The 22,859-nt window shown below is 41.4% G+C and overlaps 1 protein-coding gene across 1 annotated transcript; it reads right to left on the minus strand.

The window, feature by feature from the left end:
- Positions 1-5,629: 5,629 nt before the first annotated feature.
- Positions 5,630-22,535, minus strand: LOC148828074 (coiled-coil domain-containing protein 170-like). The gene is made up of 11 exons (XM_088925691.1): positions 22,398-22,535; positions 17,256-17,360; positions 16,756-17,006; positions 16,014-16,158; positions 15,310-15,495; positions 10,898-11,215; positions 8,840-9,040; positions 7,322-7,495; positions 6,917-7,159; positions 6,285-6,509; positions 5,630-5,914 (listed from the first exon to the last, which is right to left on the minus strand). Exons 1-11 carry the CDS (start codon positions 22,533-22,535, stop codon positions 5,630-5,632), a joined length of 2,271 nt encoding a protein of 756 aa, XP_088781817.1.
- Positions 22,536-22,859: the final 324 nt, after the last annotated feature.

Below are 22,859 nucleotides of genomic sequence, written 5' to 3' on the forward strand. Positions count from 1 at the left end.
TCACAGCGCCCGCTAAAATGAGCACACTTCACGGCGAGAATTATTTTTTTTCGGACCAGAGCTTAAGAAAAGTTCAACTTTGCTGTGGCAAATAACTAAAATTTAAAAATAAATATTCGCCGACATACTAAATGTTCAGGAACCAGGCACTGTTATACATACAGTACCACTGACTCAAGGGGAGGCACCAGGAATGCAGAGGCAGTCAGAAATAACAACAGGTTGTCCAGATGAATTATCATAAAACCTGTATTCCAACCGATAAATGTGTAGGACTCATTGATCCGTGGTATTGTACACATTACTGTGTAGCTGGCTGTTACACCTCGCAGTAAACATGTATCTTTGATTTAGGGCAACTGAGCATAAAACGTGTATGACACCCAGGTCTAAAAAAAATAATCTGCAACCTTTAAACTGCAGCTTGAAGAAAGAGAAAAAAGACCTAAACGTAACATAAAGTTAGCATTCCGAATCGGTTAATTAAAAAGAGAGGATAACAATGCTGTCAAAGCAGTGCCGTAACACTCTAAATAGAAACACGATAAGTGTTTCTTTAAAACAAAAACAGAGAAAACGACCACAACGACCCCTAAAACAGTGTACATGATGAAGGTCAGTTTAGAATTTAAATAAACTCCTGTACGAAATAAGCGGTTCAGTTGTAAAAACGGTAAGGGGGGATGACAGAAATGGGCAATTTCCTGTTTCTTTTGACTACACGGAGTGTAGAGTTTTTACATAAAATAAAAAGAAATCTGCTCTCAACCCTTTCTTGCTGTCTCCGGGTTGAACATCTTGCCAGGTTCTAACAGTCCAGTCAGAAACAGCAACAACTTTACAGTTCAGCCTCAGAAGAGACGGACTGGGCTGAAAACGGATAACCCTTGGTGGTGAACTGCTACTTACTCGCGTGTGCAACGTCATTACCAATCGATAACGGAAAAACCTCGTACAGTTACAAGAACATTAAAGTTATTACTACTTCGGTACTGCAGGAGGACTCGGCAAGGAGGTTTCGTTAATGTAAATAACGGTTTGTTCTGCCACACTGATCGTGAACGTCTTTTATGAAGCTGTTTTATTTCCTACTTACAGGGCAACACGTTTCATTTTCTTAAATCGCAAGGAATATCACATAAGACACACATAATATAACATAAGATATGAACAAAAATAAGAACGTACACGAGTCAGTAACCACTGCACTGGCTACAGGAGTTGTTTGCTCCAGCTAAGCATATCCAAAGCTAAAAGAAACGACAGAAGTTCAATTTTGTGATATTGTGAATCGTAGCAGAAGAACCACCCTATTTCTTCATGTGAATCGCAGTCGGCAGCCCTAAAAGATATATGGTTGAATTGCGCATACGTAGGTGTAAAACATTTATATTTCTCTCATTTATGTTACGGCTTTTCATTTAAAAAAAAAAGTACAGTTGAAATGCAATTCAACGAGAACTTCCCTTGCCATGTTTACCGGTGTTAAAAATGCTGGTAACGACTGAACTCTGTCTGAAATACTAAGTAAACACAACCGTAGTACGAGTCCATTGAAAACTGACAAACGGCGATTAATCAATCTCTGTGCGTGACGGAGATGCAGCCGGCGAACATACCTGCCTTCTCGCACACCTGAAGGAACGGCCACTGTACTGTGGTATATTCCCTTCAGCAGGAGGATGAAACAGAACACAACTACTGTATCTTCTTGAGCAACAGCAGGTCCTGCTCTCCCGTGTCCAGCTGTACAGCGTAGTAAAACAAAAAAGTATATCAGCCGCTAACTGGCACTATCTAGGACCGGTAAAACGGGAGAGCGCTGAGAGGATTCTCACGGCGTGTCTCACTCAGAGCTGCGCGGCTCAGGCTGGGCGCACTCTCCCTCTCTCTCCGAGATGCTCAAACATCCCTTTTTGCTTGGAACTCTGCTGCTTTCTGTAATACTTCATTCACTTAAGAGACGGCCGCTGCCGTCACGATCTCCCACACCCTCCAAAACCCGCCCTCTACATCCCTTGAACTTGCGACCTTTTTGCAACGAGGAATGGGACGCATGTTCCGCTTTGCTCTTAATAGAAAGCTGTTTGTGTTCAGTCTGAGGTCTAAACCACGCGACAGCGCAAAGGGGGCTCAAAGAATATGTAGCAAAAAGAATATGTTCAGAGTTGGCACTAAAAAATAGACAGCCACATTATGTAAATAACCATATACTGTAGATGACTTATAGTTGTAAATAGAAATGTCCCAATTATCTACAGAGTTCCTATAGAACTGGACCGATATCTATAAAAGCCTTTATTTTATTTTTAAAAGAGATACAATTTTAATGGCGTGACTGATCTGCCTTGTGCAGGTGGCCAAGTTCTCATCACTTGTTTGGAGAAAAGTAGCAACACTCTTCGCAGTAGTAACTCACTCCTGACACTCCAGACAGTCGAAGGAGATCTTTCGATGTGACCCGCTAGAAGATGCTCTTTCTCAACATTAATTTTTTTTCCAGTGATCCCCAGACCAGCCAAAGCAGTGAACTCCAGTGACTTTTCATATACTCTAACTGAACTGTTTGGAGGGTCTGTTATATTCCCTTGTGCTCATGGTCCTTGTGGATACAAATATAAAAATACCCTAGTACAAGAATGTCTTAAATTATTATGTTTTATCCATCATTCCAAGCTCTATGAGAATACACTATGAATTTCAGATTGTTACAAGTACTGTATATAAAGAAACAGTAGAAGGAAAATACTGGCTCTCCAGGCTATCCACCTGTTTTCTGACATCTTCTTCCAATTCGGAGTCTAAGGGGAGCCTGGGCCTATTTAAGCAAGCAACGGGTGCAAGGCAGGGTACGCCCTGGGTGGGACGCCAGTCCCTCTCAGGGCACACCGAGACACGCACCCATTAACCTACAAGCATGTCTTTGGACTGTGGGAGGAAACCCACATGAACACAGGCAGAAAATACAATCTCCACACTGGGCCCATGCTAACCACTGTGCCACCAGTCGCCCAACCCGTGAGTCTTTAGAATAAATATGTTGCATTGCTTAGAAAATAGGAAAGCTAGCTCATTTACAGAGAGACAGTGGATTTTAAATCACAACAAGATTATTAAATTATCTTAGGAATGATAGTGTCTGTCTGATATAGGGTACAGTTATTTTTGGTCAAAGCCATTTGTTGGTACGATGTCTTCCAAAGGATGGCAGCACTCTGTTCTCTCTCTGAAACATTAAATAAAAACCTGCTCCCCAGAAAGGCTGGAAGGAAATTCTTCTTTCCCGGAAAACAGGAAAGAAGTAAATGTTTCATTAATTCTATTTTTTTTTTTGGTTTTGCTTTGTTATTTTCTGATCAGCAATTTATGGAGTAATCTCGGGTTCAGGAAGAAGCTTTGGCTCTTGAGCTTCTCTCCAAGGGCAGAATTAGATTTCCTGGGGGATAAGTGGTCTCCTGGGTGTTTAGTTCAGAGAGAGGCTGCTTTTAGTGGCTGATACCTGCATATGAAATGAATGTATTTTTTTGCTCTTAAAGTTGAACATGTGGAAGTGGTAGCTACTTAAAAAAATATATAACATTTAGGTTAGGCTCTGCACGTGACACTTTATAAATGCATAGCAGTTCCCACAAAATAGACAATGAAAAAAAAAACATTAATACAAGACAACAGTCTGAAGTTTGTCCGAAAATATTAATGATTTTCAGGGATCAATTATAGTGGGTTATTCAATGTATTAATGCTGGGTTAATCTAATATACTGTAGGTTTTAATAAGTTTAAAAATGGAATTTGCCACCCCTAGTTTAAAGAGTTACAAAAAATATTTTTTCTTCTCCTATCCCTTATATTTTAGCCATTCAAAACAAATAAAAAGAGAAATGAATCTGGGAGAAATACTCTTTTTCACCAGGTAAGAACTATGTAAAAACTGGCTATAATGAAATATGTTGCCAGAATTCAAGGAGAACACAGCATGAAGATGAATGAGATGATCCAGGTAATTTGATTGAAGCTCTTGGAATACATAGACTTGTTGGAAACATCTGAAACTCTGAAAAGAAGAACTCCAGTGGATCCTGGGACTCGAAACCCGTTTGCTAACCTGAAACTGTTTGGGAGCCATGCCCTGGAGAACTGTGAGCTCTGAGAGGAGGATTCCCTCTTTACTCTTTGCTTAATTCTTCTGGTGTTTTACTGATGGACTTGGCTGTTTATCGGCTACAGCCCATGTAGCCCGATGAAGTGTGTAAGAATTGTTTCGTCTCAGGCCCCCTCTGTTAGAGGTCTGGCAAGACAATATTCTTGATAAATGTCCTACATTTCTATTAGCCAAGCTTAGGGGCATCTTAGCAGGGAACCCAATATTCCCTGTTTATTTGTAAGGTATATTTTAACAGCTGGACAACAAAAATGACAGACACATACAGTATAAACACATGGAATGTAATACTGTAAGCATACTGTAAATGTGGTGTGACTCATGAAAAGAGATGCTGTTCTTTCCAGAATTGCTGTGAGTAACATCAGACACAGGTAAGTCAATTTTTAGGAATTATTTTGTTTTTTTTCTCCATCACAGTACTTAATGCTGGAAGAATGAAACTAAGTAATATTCAATATATTCAATATCAGTCATTTCGTTGGACAGATGGGGTCCCATTTTGAAAACATTATGACATCTCCATTTTTTTATTTTATTCGGAAATTGAACAAGAATTTAAACCTGGGTTAACTGGAATCGTATTTTTGTGAACCTAGCTGTGCAGTACAATGGCAAAATAAAGTAACAGTCTGTTCTTAGTTCCACATTCACTTCTGTTCCCATTCAGTTTAATCCAGACAAAAAATAATTCATCTTTCAGGTAAGTAATTTGTTCCATAAATTACACATTTTGCCTTAATCATTGAAGATACAGAACCAAAAAGCAAATTGAATTCCATTTGCTATCTGCAATGCGGTGTGTCTTTCATTACATCATGTGCAGGTTGAAACTGAGGATTCTGCCCTAATCATTTCTGAATTACAGGCTTCTGCCACACTGTATCTACAATTTCAATAATCGCAGCCTGTGGAGGAGGATGTGAAGAGTATCTGGACATTTGTAAAGGCAGGCATCTATCTCAGAGGTAATTCACCACTTTCACCATTTTCCTTTATAAACAACAATGGTTTGCAATATTGCAGCAGGCGTTTTGTGATCAAAGAAGAAAGAAATTTATCATTACCAGCAATATGCTTATAGATATGACTGGGACTATTAGTATACTGATCTTAAATGTAAATAATTTTTTTAAAGGTACAGTAGACACCTTCACTCAGATCTATTCACTTTAAATGATGCATTCGTTGCCACTCTTTATTTAAGGGTGAAAATACACACCAGCTAAAATTAGACGTACTTCTTAGTGACCTGCAGTTGCGTTAGAATCACACTGAAGCAGAAGCTAAATGGATGGGTAATAAAAATGTTAGTCTCTGTGTATCTGTAATGCATTTGTTTGACAAGTGTTTGATGTCAGCCATTTTCAGCGTCTTCTGTAGTCTGTCCATCTGAGTGATTGACATGAGGGCTGAACTGTACTTTTGCACATCCAGAACGAGGGAGACGTCGTTCTGTGCTTTGTATTCACCACTCGCTCGCTGGAAGCGCAGCTCTGGCAGAGATGACGTGCTGGACTGTAGCGTTGGGGTTGGGGGCCAGGCCTGGTGCCTTCGGCTGAGCCCTGCCAGGTGTGGGGTCACTCGGGGCTGTCCCTCCTGGAGGCCTGTCTCTCCTCACCTGGCCCCCGTTGCCCCCGTGTGAGTCTCGCAGACGCCTCTCCAGCTGAGCCAGAATGTCGCTCTCCAGCGCGGCCATGGTGTTGACATTCAGACCCAGCAGCTTCAAGATGCATTCTTTAAAATCCACTAGCTGTGGGTTTTTTTAGAAAAGACAGTGTCTAGGTTTCAGTCATTAACTACCTTGTTTCAGTTTTAGGCAGCATTTAAATGCTAAAATATGAACACAAGAGTGCAATTTTCATGATTTTATTTACTTCAATACTTTTAGAATATAGTCCCTCTGTCAAATCATATACTGTATACTGTAGTGTGAAGGTTCAGCCTTTTTAGCCTATCATCATTGTGTCTGCAATTCATACACTGAATAAACCAAACAGTCTATTACTGAACTTCATTTTATGTAAATGTTATGTGGCAAAAGAGGTGAAAACATAATTCCAGATGTCTGTCTGTACTGCTGTAAAGGCAGCTGAGTGTTTCTTTTGTGGCTTGTGTCTCACCTCTCTCTCTCTCCTGGCCACTTCGCGCAGGGCTCTCTTCGTCACTCGGAGCTCATTTGACATGGCCTGAAGTGTGGTCTGAGCCCTCTGCCTCTCCTCGCTCTCCTGCTGCAGGTCTCCTCTTACAAACGCCACCGTCTCCTCTGCCAGCTCTTTCAATCTCCTACTCTCCGATAGTGACTTTTTCAGCTCCTCCATGTTTCTGGTCTTTTCGTCCTTCTTCACCTATGTGAGAGAACACTGTTGGTTGGCAACATGAACCAAGAGTGTCCTTTTGTCCCAAAAACAAAACTGAGACAGAAAAGACACTACTATCTATATGTCAGGTATGCACAGGTTATAAAGTCTGCTCTATCGATTTGCTGTTACACAAAGCAGTATTCACAATTCACCTTTAACAGTGCATTCCTTCTCTATATTCACTGCACACAATACAACTTTAGAGTTATGCAGTAGGAATATAGTGGATAGGAACTGATAAGATTTGTTCGGATTAGTAGTGGATAGTACTGAATAGATTTTTGCACCTGATAATTTGTAGAGAAGATTTGTGTTTCAAGACCCTACAGTTCAAAGTAATAACACACTGATGTGTCAGTTGCTCAGTTCCTGTAACTCATTTGCTAAGTCACCTGGAGGAGCCTGGCCTCAGCTAGCTGTGCCTGCAGGCTGCGGTTGGTGCTCTCTAAGTCACTCAGCTGCCCCTGCAGCATCGCTATGTTCCTCTCCAGCTGCAGGACAGTCTCTCTGCTCCCCATCTTCTCTCTCAGGAGCAGGGCAGACATGTCCTGCTCTTCTTCCCTCAGCTTCAGCTTCTGCTGCAGGCTCTCGATCTCTGCCTTCTTTCTGTCCAGCTTCTCTTTCTGAGAAGAAACCTGACATGGATACAGTGTGAAACTCACAAAGGGGTGGGAAAGGCTCAGAAAGCCTTTTATACCCTGATTAGGTTTCATTAACCAACACATGTGCCAACCCATTTGTAAAATACAGTGCTATTGGACATGTTTTTTTGACGTGTTCAGGGTGAGGACGCCCACCTTGTGCTGTAGGGTACGGATGAGCTCCCTGCAGTCACTGATGGACTGGCTGCCCAAACTGGACAGCCGCTCTGCGCGGGACAGCAGTATGTTGTACTGAGTCTGCAGGGGCTTGCCAGAGATCTCCTCCTCCACATTCAGCTTCTGCGCCATCTCATTCACAAACATTATGTGCTACAAAGGGACACAAGCCTTTATTACAACAGTTAGGAAAGTGATACAAGGAAAGCACAGGCAACTCCTACTGTATGTCTCTTGGGGACTAATATCTATCCAAATAGACACTTTTACCAAATATTTTTAAAAAAATGTGCTTTCTTAGAAAATCCATATTTACAGTTCTTTACAAAAACACACAAATAGCTCAATAATCAAATGCTTAATTTCTTCATGAAACTACCATAGTTTCTGAGATTATTCAGAAATGATGTATCACAGATTCTCTAGAATACAAAGTTAAACACAGAGCGGTATATTTAATAACTGCAAGTGATTTGTTGTGCTGTCTGCTGGAAAACGGAAAGAGACGATGGAGGAATTTCAGCACTTGAGGGTTTCAGAACCAAGCAGCCAAATCACATCGCACCAGATTTATTGCATAGTACAGTGGACTGGAGGCCAAATAAAATAAGCAGAAAAGATTTAAATAATGCCCAATAAACCTCACAAAAAGGCACAAACTGTCTCACGTAGTTGCCCACTAATACTGTAACTATTGACCATTCACCAACCCAGTTTATGTTTTCCAATATTCCCTGTTTTTCAGTGCCGACAACAGACATGATTCCAGCGTCCCTGGTGTCTGGAAAGGCCAGGGACTTTCCGGAAGAGCAGAGAGGACAAACCTACAGTAGCTACAACACATCTTTTCCCAACTAGCATCAAGCCTGCTGTATCGTGGGATATGAGCATCACCATGTGGTTGACTGGTGGAGTCAGCTGCCATCCATCAGCTGTTGAAGCAGCAACACCACGATTTCTTTTTGGTCTCCCTTTCTACTTCTCATTTGCAATAAAACACAGACAAGGTGCATAAACAATGCTTCTTTATGTGTAGCATTAATAGAATGCATGAATCTGTGGATGGCATGACATTTCAACTGTGTAATACTGTACATCTGAGGATAGATCAACAGAAGGAGGAACACTCTACAATGGGGCTATTAGCTGACAAAGAGCTCATTTGGAGCTCTTTTTAAGAGATTACGAGGGAAAAAAAGAACAGAAACCCAATTCATTTCACGGTTTCACCTAGTGATATCGAGGTGATGTTATCGTTATTCTCAGTTGATCAAGACTTCCATCACCCTTCTACTATCTACAATAATGGCAACGTAGTACGAAAATTCAGAGAGCTGGACCGAGAGCAAAGATATCACAATATCTTACAAAACTTAGAATACAGAAAGGGAAGATGGGTACTTTAACAAGACGATACCTTTCCCCATTAGACATGCACATCTTAAGAGGTAACTGTGAGATCCTTTCTAACGTAATCCCAAGGTCCCCGACTTTCACCTTTTGCTTCTCGAAGGAAAGGCCGTCGTTCAGCATGCTTTTTGCGGCCAGGCTCCCTTCCACGTGGCGCAGCGTGTCGCGGTGCTGGCGCAGGAGCTCCTGCGTGCTCTGGCTGTGGCTCACGCTCTGCTGGTAGAGCTCGCAGTGCTGCCCCAGCTGCCGGCTCATGCCCTGCAGCCTGCGCTCGTACTCCTCCTCCCTCTGGGCACCGGACAACAAGACAGCCAGCCCAGCTGGGATTACTGCGCGCACGCTTTACGAGCTTCACTCCGACAGGAGGAAACAGGCTCAATAGAAAAGCAGAACAGTGATTGACTCTGCAAAGAATTAGTTTCAAATTAATAGTGTAATTAAATTACTACTGTATAATCCTGCAATGCTCCTTTTTGATTGCATGCTTGTTTTTTCATCCCTTTAACGAACATTATATACTGTACTACATAGGCTAATACATATTATATTTCAAGGAACCATTATGTACTCTTAATTGTACATGCTTTTGTAGTGTACATGTTTTTCCAAAGTCAAAATAGATGCTGACACATTATTTCTCTTCTTTAATGCACTAAAGCTATCTAAAGTAGGGCAATTGATTGATTCCCTCCACTGTTCTTAAGAGGTAGGCAGATGAAGCTCTAGGAGCTGTGCATAGCTGAGCATTTCCTTCTCAAAGTCATCTGAACAAGCCTCTTTGTTCCACTCCTCATTGCACCAGTGATGCAAAACACCCGAGAAGGACACCAGCCAGGTAGTGGAATCAGAGCTGGAAGCTGAGCTACACTGGCTGGAGGCGAGACGCAGCTCTGAGTTGAGCAACTTTCGAGCTGTACTGCTGCTTTAAAGGAAACCTTGGATGATATTTATGACCGTACTGTACTTCACATTCTGTGTCGGTACATTTCGTGATAGGGAGTATCTGTCCAGCTATGAAGTGCAATTAAACATTCCAGAAATGAGCTGTATTTATCCATTTGACCTTTAGCATTGCAGTGGCACAAATCATTTCATTTGGAATTATTGGAAGGCACTCCTTACGTATTTTTCAAGTAAGTCATTATCTAAAAAAAAAATCTGAATTTAATGGAAGACTTTGACTCTTCCAAATTAACATTTTTTTACAGCTGGTACTGTAATGTAGAGCTCTATTTACCAGGAAGCTCGTATTTCCCAAGGTCTACGTGATTTACTAATAGTTTGGCTTCAGTGGAGCTCATTTTAGTTTGTTGTTGCTCATCTATTTTCTGGGCTGCACTTCTCCCTCCTGTTCTCACTCATGTTCTAATTTCTGTGTTGAGAGTAAGCTAGTTTCTAGTTTTAAACAAGGACAAAATCTGTCAGTTTAGGAGCTGGAGGTGAACCTTTTTCTTTGGGCTTTATGCCACACTTTAAAGTGAGCGTGTGCATAAAAAAACAATTGATTGTCTCGCAGGTGACAGCAAGAGCCTCATCTCTTCCCTGCATCAGAGAAAGTTACATCAAAATTGAGATTTTTTAATGCCATGCACAGTTCAGATGGACACGTAGCTTGCAGTGTACCGAAGTTAATGAGTGACACTTCCAGAAACCGGACAAGCTCAAGAGACTTTACTTTAACATGATCACACTGAGAGTTTGGACAGACCAAGGTCAAGCCCTGTAATTGAGATTGATATTCATGTGCTGAATAGGCGCAATCACTGTCCATTTGTATGGCACGGTTAGTACCTACGTACCACACTGAGCATCAACAAATGTCTATTATGAATGCACTGAAATGCTGGTAGTGCCTGATCAATCTGAGTGTCACAGATGTTGAAAATCACTGACATTTTCGAGTTTAAAAAGTATGAGCATCACTAACTTGTTTAGAGCACCTAGGTGGACCAGAGATAGAGTTCATGGTATTTTGCATTCCTTGCTTGTGACATTGATGGCAAAGAGCAGAAGAGGCTGGACAGAGACATTTCTGACATGGTTGTTCTACAGTAAATTCATCAAGATGGGTTACGTGGGACACCTGGACATGGACAGCAGAGTGCCACAGCCCCCATCAGAGCGGCTACCCCTGGCTCCGCTCACCTGTCTCCAGTCCCGCGTGGCGCTGCAGAGCTCCTGGACTCTCTCGATCACTGCCTCCTCGGACTCGGGCACCGCGAGCACGCTGTCGCTCAGCAGGCCGGCGAGCTTGTGCAGGAAGGAGCTGTGGAGGGTGCGGGCCGCGCGGTTCTCGCAGCACTGGGACTGCAGGCTGAGCTCCAGCTGCTCGGCCCGCGCAGCGGCTGCCTGCAGCTCCCGGTGGCTCTGCCCCCACTCCTTCTGGCTCTGCTCCAGCCTCTCGCGCAGCAGCTTCGCTTCTCTCTCCAAGGCCGTTTTGACAGCAAGAGCCTCGTCTCTTCCCTGCATCAGAGAAAGTTACATCAAAATTCAGATTTGTAATGCCAAGCACAGTTCAGATGGACATGTACTGTAGCTTGCAGTGCAGAAGATGTTGAAGATAGCATCGAAACAGAATGTACCTAAGAGCACAGGAAATGATCTCTGCATGAACCAACACAACAGAAACATTTTCCTCATTTCTTGGTCCTTTTAAAAGCAATTTAGTTCAGCGACTAAATTACACTGAGAGATATTTAATATCTGAAGAGTATGTTCCCTTTATTTTTATTGCATTCTGACAGATTCATTGCTTGTAAAAGGCTCCAGACAGATTGTTGGAGCCTGAGATTGGCTATAGTTTTGTCCTCTTCGATTTCCTACGCTGATCTGGCTCCTGTTCCTGCTCCTGCTCGAAGGAAACACACCAGTCCATATGACCATTCTGACACAGTCCTGTGTCCGCAGGTCACTGGGACAGCTGTGACAGCAAAGGAGCAGTAGCGTTGAAAATATCCACTAGTCTGTGTGCGAATACCTCCCTTATGTTTTCTTTTGTTCTTTCTTCCATATGTATACATTGTTTCTATTTCCTTACTTTCTAAATATCTTTCCCTGGCAGATGTTTTGCACTGTGTGCTGAAAAGACTGGAGGAAACCTGGATAATCTTCAAAATCCTGCCCTGTGAACTCAACAAGAAGCGTACCCCACCTCGCAAAACCTGAAGATAGTTATGGGAAATACTAGTTCATTATTTTAGCAGATATTATTAATAATACATTTCAGTTCATAGTGTGTCTTTAAAAGCACGAGGTACAGGTACAGTATGAGCTGTTATTCTTTTGTTCAGATCGCAGTTCAATTATTAAATAATATCCCTTGGATATTTTGGGGGTTTCCCCAAACCCAGTACAGTTGTTTTCTCTGCCTCTCTTCAATTAAATCCTAATCTTACAACACAAAGAGCTCATTTCCCCTCCTAGAAGGAGGGCTTAACTGGTTTGGTTTGGCAATAATTCCAGAATCATGGATTCAAACCTGGTACACTGCCCTGACATTGATTTGGCACCATGTCCTGTTTCGCTAGTCTGGAATGGGCACCTCTTAGAGGTAGAGCTACACATTGCAGTGGCTTTTTCCTGGAGAGTCACGTCAAACATCTTACATTTGTTCAGTTGACCTGCAGTCTTTCAGGATGTGTCCAGAACAGAGAAAAATGTGTGCAGCTCTGAGAAAGCAGGGCCACACATCTCATTTAATTGACTGTATTTTTTAAATCAGGTAATGTTATAAGGACACATAATTAACAGAGAACATTCAGCTACAATCTAGCCCTCAGGTTAGCTGATGATATCAACTTAAAGTTGATGATTTTCAATCCTAGAGAAACTTAAAAATACTGTTCTAGCTCAAAGGTCTGTAGCTTTTCTGGAGCCCAGTGACCACCCTACATATACAGTACAGAATGAGCGACTGTTTTCTGTTTTTTTATTGTGTGCAGCTTTTCAAATTTGATATCCTGAAAGTTTCCCAATGTAGTCAGTTGTTAGTGCAAACATAAATCAAATACCAAAAAAAGCATAATTCTACTTTGTAATAAAGCCTTTTCAAAGGCTGATCAGGTTACATTCAGAACTGGAATTTGTACATGGTAATCATGGCCTTGATCAAGATCAGGATTATCCCTGCTGCAGAACAGGACTATAAAATTAGGATAATTATGTTATTTGTAATTTAGGGAGGCATCATGGCAAAATAAAACAGCCTAACATGGAGGGGTAGACAGAAGAGAGAAACTGTCATGATTTTCAATACTTTATGGACGGATTATGATCTCATGGGAGTTGGCACAAAGACTCATGAAAAACAACATTTCTGAAAATAACAGAAAAGCAGAGCAATATCAATATTCTTTTTTTTTTAAAAAAAGTCTGGAAACATTATTATCTGGTTAAATCGTCAATTTAGATAAGATTGGCTTTATTACTTTTATCTTTATAATCTAAGCAAAATCTTAACTTTATTAAAAAATACCTTTATCCTGTTTTTCAGCACTGCTGGAATGAAATTGAATATTCATACCCAGGCTCAGGCATTTACAAGGAAGAACAACAGCTCTTTTTTATTTGATTCTCTTATGAAGAGAGGATTTAAAGAAGGCACAGAATTAAGCCAGGGATTTCGTAATTTAACTGTTGTATTCAGACAAAAAAAAATCCTGCAGCCCTCTTCCACATGTACTCTCATTGAGGACAGGCACTGAAATGCAGCTGGGGAATCGTTAATGGTGTTCGAGTCCCATTCAGCGGCGAATTTCTTGCCGCCGAGTCTGCTCTATCAGCAACAATGGAGCAGGGAGAGGTCAACACGGTCACAGACGAGCCGGAGAAACTCATTGTGACTGTGAAGGGGTTCTGTGGCTTCCGAGGCGCAAGGTTCACAGAGCCCAGATGTTACTGAAAATGAAATCAGAAACTGATTTGGAATTGTCTCAAGTATACAAAAAGTACAAAAAGGAACATATCAAATACGAATTGCTTTGGCTCTTTGATGTAGATTTAAAAATAAAATTTGTATCCCATCTGGCTCTGGCCTTCTCTCTCTCTCTCTCTCTCTCTCTCTGAACACGACACCCTAATGTCACGCTCTTTTTTGTCACTTTAAGGCTTTAAGGCAATGAGCAACACAAGGTTCGGCTAAAACACACCTCAGGGGAAATACAGAAAGGCAGAAACAGTGCCTAATATGTTAATTGTAAAACTTGAAGAGCGAAGCACAGGACAATGGAGATATTGGATTTCATGTTTTAAAACAGTTGATTTGGTAAATGGACAGTTCTAATTCTCATTCCACGAACGTAGAAAGCCGAATAAGTCCTTCATGAGGTAAAGATGTGTTTAGTTGGAATGTTTGCGAAATTGTCCCACATATAACACATTACAATATTATCACCACAAACACCTCTTTCACTAAGAATCAAAGAATCACAAAATATTTGTGCACCAGAGTGGTGAGGCAATCAGTACTGCTGCCTCACAGCTCAATTGTCCTGGATTCAATTCCAGCCAGGCATGGTGATTACTTGTTTTCCACAGCTGGAATGGAATTATTCCAGGTGCTCTGGTTTCCTTCCACTCCTCAAAGACATACTAGAAAAGGTTAAAGGTAAGTTTTTCCCCGTAGGCTCCTGTCCACTGGTGTGTCCAGTGTGTGTGTCCACTTCCATGTACTGGTGTCCTGTCCAGGGTGTAGATACAGTACACTTTCTGCTCTTTGCTTCCAGGTTAGCGTCTGATTTGCTGCAACTCTTAACAGGAAAAAGCAGCTTTCTGATATTGAATGGGTCAATGGATTGATTTGTGGATCAATCGCCTGCTAATAATGGCTTAACAATTATCCTACAGCCCGTTCTCTGGTGTAACCTTTTACGTTCTAATGGATGTGTCTTTCACAAACAATTTTAGTTTACATCCCATATCCTATAATTTGTAAAAAAAAAAATGTATTTTACTGAGCCATCTCATTAAGTAGAATGTTAAATATTAACGGCTTCTGGTGCTGCAAAAAAGCACAAAGTAATAAAGGAAGCAAAAAAAGCTATGAATTGGTTTTCAGTAAAAGTGCATGGAACTTGAGTGAGTACCACTAACACATAGCGAAGCAACATGAAATTCTGTTTCATTTCATTTAAGAGATTTCCCCTTTGCAAAAGCCTCCCCCACATTCTAATGAGCTTGTGTACAGAGGATCAGCTCTCTCCCGTTGGCCTGAGCAGTACAACAGGAACAGACCTTTCAATGCATGCAATTTTATTTTGATAGGATTGTATGTGTATTTAAAGCTTTTAATACTTTGGAGGCTTCAATAATATAGAAGGCACAACATGACACATACTGTATATGTTTAGTCAGTTTTAACATCTCACTTTCTAAAAAGCATAACTATGCTGAGTTTGTATCTTTTGATGGCTGGATAAATGATGAGAACTGGTCTACCTGTCTCTTCTCCTGAGTTTCCCAATCCCATTCGTCTCCTACATGTTCCAAAAGGTCAGTGACGTTATAATAATCAAGCCCTGGCTAGACCCGACCAGGAAACATCAGACAGGGAGCCCTACCCTCTTGAGTGCAGTGAGCTCCTCTGCTCGAGAGGCAGCAGCTCGCTGCTCCTGGTTCACTTCTCCCACCAGCTTCAGGATCGTTTCTCGACTGGTCTTGAACTCCAGGTCTTGACTATCTAGAGCTTCCTTCAGGCTGCCTATCGTCACCTTCTGCTGCAAATTTTCCTCCCGCAACTTAGAAACCTTTTTCATAAAATAAAGAATAGCATAAAAAAATACAATACAATAACAATGTTGGCAGATTTGGGGACAGAAATCCTCAGTCTCAGTCAAGCCAAGTACTGTATCCTACTGTAGCCAAGCGCTATAATAAATTAATAATCTCACTTTCTGTTCAGCTATAAAGTGTTGAAAATTCATGTGGTGATTTGTTGTGAGTGGGTTAATACACCATAGTTGTATTTTTACACATTGATGAAAAGTCGTAAGATTATTATAACAATCTGTGGATTGGGGGTGTGAATATTAATTAGTTCTTTAAGCCTGGTAATGCACTGCCTCTGCTCCATACAGTTTACTCTGCAATCTGGACACACCTATCAGCCATGCAAAGAGAATATTTGCAGTGCTACTGGGAAACATATCATAATCAATTAATCAGCACAAGTAAGGCCTAATTACAGGGTGTATGAAGAAACATATTTCAACATTCATGTCAGGCTACTATTTAACAGTAGTGCTGTACAGTAACACATACTCACTCTCAGTATCATGTTACCAAGGGAGTTCTTTGGATCCTTTTCACTCAGCCCTAGGCTTGATGCAAGTCCTGCTGTAACATCCACCAGCTTCTTTTCATTGCCAGTGGCTCTCTGCTCTGCATCCTCTCGCATTGAAAGGTGGAACCTGCGCACACAGAACCAGTCAAGGCACTAGCCTTAACTTGCAGGAAATAACACTGAAGACAAGGCCATCTGCTGCTGTAATGAATCTGGGCTGTGGTGTAAAGGGCAGACATTTATTTGCAAGCAGAAAAGTAATTAAAATTAGGAACACCTACAGGAAGAATGGAAATAGAACCGTACTATTGAATAATTTAGCGGAAAAATGTTTTACAGGTGTAATGTCTCATGATACAGCATAATGGTAAAGCAGTTGTTCCAATTTAATGTTTACTAATTTAATAACCGGCATGAACAATGCAAGAATATCTTAATTCCCCGCAGTCCGTGATTTTTCAGGGAGAACCTACTTAATATGTAAAAACTCTTCAATTTCATTAGCAAGCAGCTCCTGAAATAGAGGAACAGCAGTTGTTCATATAAAACAAAAATGCAACATGAAGATGAACGTGAGGGTTTTTCACACTTAAAAATAATAAAAGAATGAAACAGAATGTGCCAGTGCGTGCACCATTTTGCTTTCCAGCACGAATACAAACTTTCTTCTTGAGTAAAGGTTCTTTTATGAGACAGCTGCTGTTGTAAGAGTGGGCGCTCTCACCTCACTCTCTCCTCAAGTTCGGACACTCTGTGCTGAAGCTCGGCTTTCTGTCTGTGTAAATCCCCCGGACTGCGGTCAGGCTGGAGGGGCACAGCCACGCTCCTTGTCCAGCGCCCTTCGCTGGCCTGCTGTCCTGGGGCCTGGGCAGGGGCAGACGGCAGAGTGCTGCTGAGCTTCATCCCCACCAGCTCCTCCCATGGCTTCTGTGCTGATGGAGCTTTTGGAAGCAGGTGTGTTTGGAGTCCCCCGACCTTTAGTGCGCAAGACGTACAGAAACATGAGACCAGCCCATTTGGAACTGGAAGATCAGAGCTGACCCTCAAGATGCTTAAGATCAGATGCGTTAGAAATTCTGCTTTGGAAAATGTGGCTTGATCACTTCTTTTGTTAAGATCTACCTTTATTTTTTCAAAATATAATATAACAGTGCTATGTCTTCCACAAGATATTTATTTTTCATGTTTTGGTCCTTTAGAATTTTGCTTGTTTTTACGTCTTACCTCTCCCTGTGCTGTATTTTCTCTGTAAGCATTGCCAGCGATCCATCTCTCATAGGAATGCAGAGGTGTCTGGTTGGGAGAACTCCGTAGTTGCTCTAATGATCCCTATTAAAGAAGAACTGGTTCAGCTTCCTCATCAGTCCTGGTCCTGTGAATAATTCTGCATGTTGAAACTGGAGCATGGGGCACTTTTGGTTTGTAGCATTTCATGCATTATGGTGTAATTCTTCACACTTCCTGGGTCACAGTTTCATGGTCAGCCTACATTGAGCTAATGCAATAAAGTGCGATTTCATACCTGACATTTGAAATAGTACTACATTAGGTACCTCATTAAAGTGTAGCACTACATTATTTGCTTGTTATGCCCCCTTAAAAATTATTATAGCAATTAGTCTCAAACTCCTTGGGCTTTGGGATACAGGGGGAGAAATAATGAGTCTATGCTTCTTTGTCTTGTTTCAGAACCACGACCAAGATACTTGTATATCGTCTTTTTCCCTGTGAACCTGAATGGTAAAAAACTAAAAGCTTAAAACTCCACCCTGTATAGATTTGCAAAATAACTTATTCTTTTCATTCAAAACTTAATGCTTCCACAGATGACATACAGTAATGAAAGGATTGAAGAGAGACCATATTCATATTCTTGACACAATTAGAATGAAATAATGCCTCCCTCACCGCATATCCTCTGGCCTTCGATAAGATTTGGAGGAATCAATGAAACTAGCCAGCTGTTCAGTCCAACATGAAGGGCCCGAAGGCTCTCTCTTCTAACCCTGGGCCTCCTGTCCATTAATAACAATGTCAGGGGCTCCCCTCTGAAGAGGAGGCCAGAGTGGGAATCGGACTTCAGGCACAATTTCACAGAAAAACATCACAGTCAGAACCATTCATAATTTCCACCTCCAAGTAAAGACATGGATCTAGATCAAAGGACCTGGTTTCTTCCCGAAAATGTGCAGAAGCCTATTCAGCAATAAAGCCAAGGGATGATTTAATACAGAAACATACGGGTTGGTGCCAGGAAGGTGTCATTGAAGTACAGACTATTGCTGCATGCTCCCAAGAGAAGTCCTGCAGTCAGACTTTTCACTACTTACAGCTGAGACTGCTTTAAGATTTTCAGTAAGTCAACCTGTGAACCACCAGTTGCACTTGAGCAGATCTCCCCAGCTGTAGACCAGATGTGAAACTCAAGACCAGAATGCCCAATCATGTGTGTCAAGCATATGTCGAGAACATTTAAATTAGCAAAACAAGGAACAAGAATAACTGTTGTAGTTCCAGTAAGGTGCAAATCACAGTGCCTGGGATATGGTTACTGAGCATGAAGTAGGTAGAGAGGAGGCAGAATTATTCAATAACCACAGATCTGAAACTGGATGAAGATACTCTTTCGCTGTTTAGACATAAGATAGAGTTGGGATCTCCATTCACACTGAAGTCCAGGGCCATTCATATTTTGTTAATCCAGAAGAATACAATTATATATAGTTATAGTTTGCCATCAATTTACCATTAATTATTATATCCTTTTCAACTAAATCAGGATGTCTCACAGATTCTCAGTCTTACAGATGACTTGTAAGCTTGAGATTAGGTAATTCATCTCCTGAACACCAGAAGATCATTGGGGACTCAAATAATCCTTTTCTATCGAAGTGACCACTAGACAGAGTGCTCTGCTTAGAGGTAGTGCAACAGCTCCATCTTCTGCTGAATCTAAGCAAATCTTTATCTTGTAATTCTACTCAGTACCCTTAACCACCTGTTAATTTTGTGTAGCATTTCCGGTAGCAACGTAGATGAGGGTGAGTACTCCTCATGCAGTTCTAAGCTGTTATTACTAATGACAACAATAAGAAACTAGGAGGGTTGTGCAGAAGAATAATGACCCGCTTTCTTTTCTCATTACTCTGCAACAAGATGTTGGCAATTTCAATTTTACAGAACTGAAAGTTTCGCTGTGTTCTTGTGGGAATTCCTTTTTGTATCAATGTTGGGGTATTTTTCTGTGGATGCCTCTTGTTTAAAACTACAGGGGCTTCCAAAAGAATCTGGACAGCAACACTCTTTCTGCTTTACAGTCAAGCAATTTGTATTTGTAGTTGTAAGATTAATATGAGTGCATTTTCCTTTCTTTCAGTTTCAAAATTGCTTGCTTTCCTTCAACAGAAAGTTCTTTGGTTTGCGTTTTGACTTTCAACGTTAGCCTCCAAAAACTGAAGCCAAAGCGAGATTGATTGATATGATGTTTACAGCTCTTGTACCTGACCGACAAGGGACACCTCTCACCCAACTGTCCGAATACTTTTGCTCCTTTAAAATAAAGAGGCTCCATGCTATCGGCTTGTTTGATTGACTGAAGAGGGTAGAGTTGAAAAGGGTGACGTCCCCAGCAGAGCCACAGAAGCCACGTGAGGCCAGAGTTCATTCTAGTTTCTGTAGAACTGAGTGGACTAGAGAGACACACCTCCCCTGGATGGAACACCAGTCTGTCACAGGGATCACCACCAGCCAGGACTGAAGCAGCTGGGGTAAAGTATCTCTCCCATTGTACTACAGCAGTGTCTGAAGCAGAGACTCGAACCCACAGCCTGCCAGTCATGCACCAAAGGCACATCTAATACCCCATGCCACCTCCAGGGCCAAGTTACATTTATTACAAATGAAATACTTAGGAAATGTGATTACCAGTCAATTTTTTTTAGGAGAAACTAAAATCTGAGCTTACAGCAAAAACCAAGTTCCAGCACTGTTTACAGCGCGGGCATAGCAACGTTTCCTGGTTTAGAACAACTTGGTGTGATGATTGAGCTCCTAAATTAAATAATTCAAGATTAAAAAAACATCAGGCAAGAGGGCCTATCCGCTGGCGTGAGATGAGGACAGCTTTGCAAAGCATCAGGAACCATTTCTGAGAAAGCATCTTCTGCATTACTGGCACTGTGCATCCACAGGACAGACCCCAGCCTATACATCTGTTAGTGCCTAGGATATTTGCAGAACAGGCCTGGTGTGCTTAGATGCAAATGCTAATGGACAGCAGACTAGATGAAATGGCTGAAACCATTAGAGATGCATTATAAAGGGTATGTGAGTCAGGAGCTGCTTGTTATGGATTCAAACATAATTGAAGGCAGCTCTACGAGCCGTGTAAACAGATTTGTTCAGTTTTCAAAGTTCAATCATTTCCCCATAAAGTTAAATTGAATTTAATTCTGATTCCAAAGAGGCTTCTAAATTGTTGCATCATGCAATGAGATCGTATTGATGAACCTGTTCTGATGCTCCTCTGTTGTTATGTACAAGGTGGAATACATGAATCTGTCATTGCTATTTTTTTGTGAGCAGAGACAAAGAGACAAATTCTTTCTCTGGCAGATCCTGGGGTGGATGAGGGGGAGTTTTTAATGTAGTTTGGCTGGTAAAAGCAAGGATTTATCATTATTAAAAAGAATAAGTGTGTGAGAACAACATTTTCTAAAGGAAACCAATTTTGCCTGATGCATGATTCTTGGAGTAGAGAATTACTTCAAAAGATAACACGTAACACTCAATCAAAGTGTTGTCAGACCCCAGCCTCTGATTAAAATCACACTATCTTACACATTTTTTCACAAATACCCAATCTGGCACAGCATGTGAATTGCTTGGCTGAGATGTAAATTGATCCTCATCCCACAAAAACAATCCTTTTTTATGTTGTGTTTTGTTGTTTCCTGCAGAACAGCTAATATTAAGTTCTAGGTTATACAAAGTTCTGCCGTCTATATAACAAGAGAGCTGTATCAATAAGTTCTAATTCTTCACCTTACAAAAGAGAGCTTTCAGTTGTAGCACATGGAAACAAGCAGCCAAGGAACACTTGGTAGACGATCAGATGTAAATTGCCCCAGTTGTGAACAACAGGAGGATTGTATTTACAGTACATGTCCAGACATGCCTGGATTTGCACTAAAAACTTTATATAGGTGTAGGTGCAAAGATCAGGGGAAGTGGTATCATTTCACCCACTGATCCTGGGCTTTGATACAGACTTCCCTGAGATGTCCATAGTTATTGGTTACTGAATTCTTGGTCTCACGTGCAGATTTTTTAAACTTAATGATTGAATGTCACTGTGGACATCTTTATTAAAAATTACCAAGATCTTACATTCAATCAATAGTACACTGCATCTGAAAACATTTTTGTAATTTACAGACATCTGCTATGATTGTCGCTTGTTTTGATTCAGTTTTCATAGGAAATTGAAATTTCAGCTTTTCCTCTTCAATTAGATCAGAGAACATTTTGTGCTTTTGAATTGAGTTTGGCTATTTGCCAGGAGAATAATCTGAACTACATAGGGTCAATGCAAGGTTCTTATTAAGGGAACTTAATAAGAGTTAAAATCGTAAAAGGTCTGTTTGTCAGCACATTGAGTAAACATCACGCTGTTACAGCCCGTGACAAGTGTTTAACTCATCCTCTCCCAGTGTGGCAGCCTTGAACATGTAAAATAAATCAGTTGAATTAAAACTAAATTAAAGTGAACAAAAGTCAATACTCAACAACAAACTCTAATACTACATTAACCCCTCAAATATTTTTACATTTTTATAGGCCTCTTTAAATTTGGAACATTTATTTAAATTCCTGTGCCAGATCTTTTGATACGAACATACAGTACACAAGGATGGATTTATGTCTGCTACAGGTCTTACAGTACATACACATCCAGATATCCAGAGAAAATAAGATATATCTTTCCTAGACCTCATTAAAACTACTGTTAATGAGCTGTTTCCAGTGAGGTATTAGTACAATTAGGAAAAAACCCTAGAAATATGAATACGCATCTGAAAAATGAATGTATTGTCCAATGCATATGGGCAGTTCTCGTCATCATGTTCTGAAGGGGAAAGTGCACTAAGAAGGAAAGGTGCAGAGTGCCTGTTTCCCATGTTAACAATATATGCTTTTTTTCTTATTCTCAATGAGGGGTTCATGTTGCATAGGAAATTAATGACATGAAAGTAATAGTCCTCTCACTCCCCCTTCCCTCTCCCTGTCTCACAGACGCATGACTTTGAACTCTTTCAGCACCGTGCAGCCCTGGCTGCTGTGGCCTGCGGTGCCTCCGGTACTCACCTCACAGTGCCTGTGCGCAGAGGAGGCTGGCGGGGCAGCTATCTGTCCAGGTGAGGACCCCTGCAGCAGACTTCGGATCCAGGGGGTGTCCTGCAGTACACTGGGATCTGGGCTCCGGGTGCTGTGTGACTGGGACATGTCTGATACAGTTAACCCATCAGACGCACGAGGGCATGTAATACTGTGTTCCGGTTCTGCTCCTTCCCACTGTGACAACTGCTCAGCGCCACCCTCTCAAGAAGACCTGTCAGCTAAAGACTGGCAGGGTGCCGCAATGCTTGTGACCAGGCACGAGATGCCATGAGAAAGATTGATATTACAGCCTCATCGCGCTTCCTCCATCGGGGGTGTCAGACAGTTGATTCTGCGTTGACCCTGCTGCCACAACACAACGGGTGGTGGGCGTGTCCCGTTTCTATAGTAACCCCCCCCAGCAACAGTGGCGAGTGAAACTCCCAGCAC

The sequence above is a fragment of the Atractosteus spatula genome, chromosome 9, assembly GCF_055471065.1.
Source record: "Atractosteus spatula isolate fAtrSpa1 chromosome 9, fAtrSpa1.hap1, whole genome shotgun sequence".
In the NCBI taxonomy this organism is placed as follows: Eukaryota; Metazoa; Chordata; class Actinopteri; order Semionotiformes; family Lepisosteidae; genus Atractosteus; species Atractosteus spatula.

Excerpts from the sequence above, each read along its gene's own strand:
- LOC148828074 (XM_088925691.1), bottom strand. The coding sequence starts at position 22,535 with ATGTCCCAGTCACACAGCACCCGGAGCCCAGATCCCAGTGTACTGCAG. Across the intron at positions 7,160-7,321 it reads TCCGTACCCTACAGCACAAG|GTTTCTTCTCAGAAAGAGAA; the intron begins GTGGGCGTCCTC and ends TATCCATGTCAG. Across the intron at positions 6,510-6,916 it reads CTGAGGCCAGGCTCCTCCAG|GTGAAGAAGGACGAAAAGAC; the intron begins GTGACTTAGCAA and ends TCTCTCACATAG.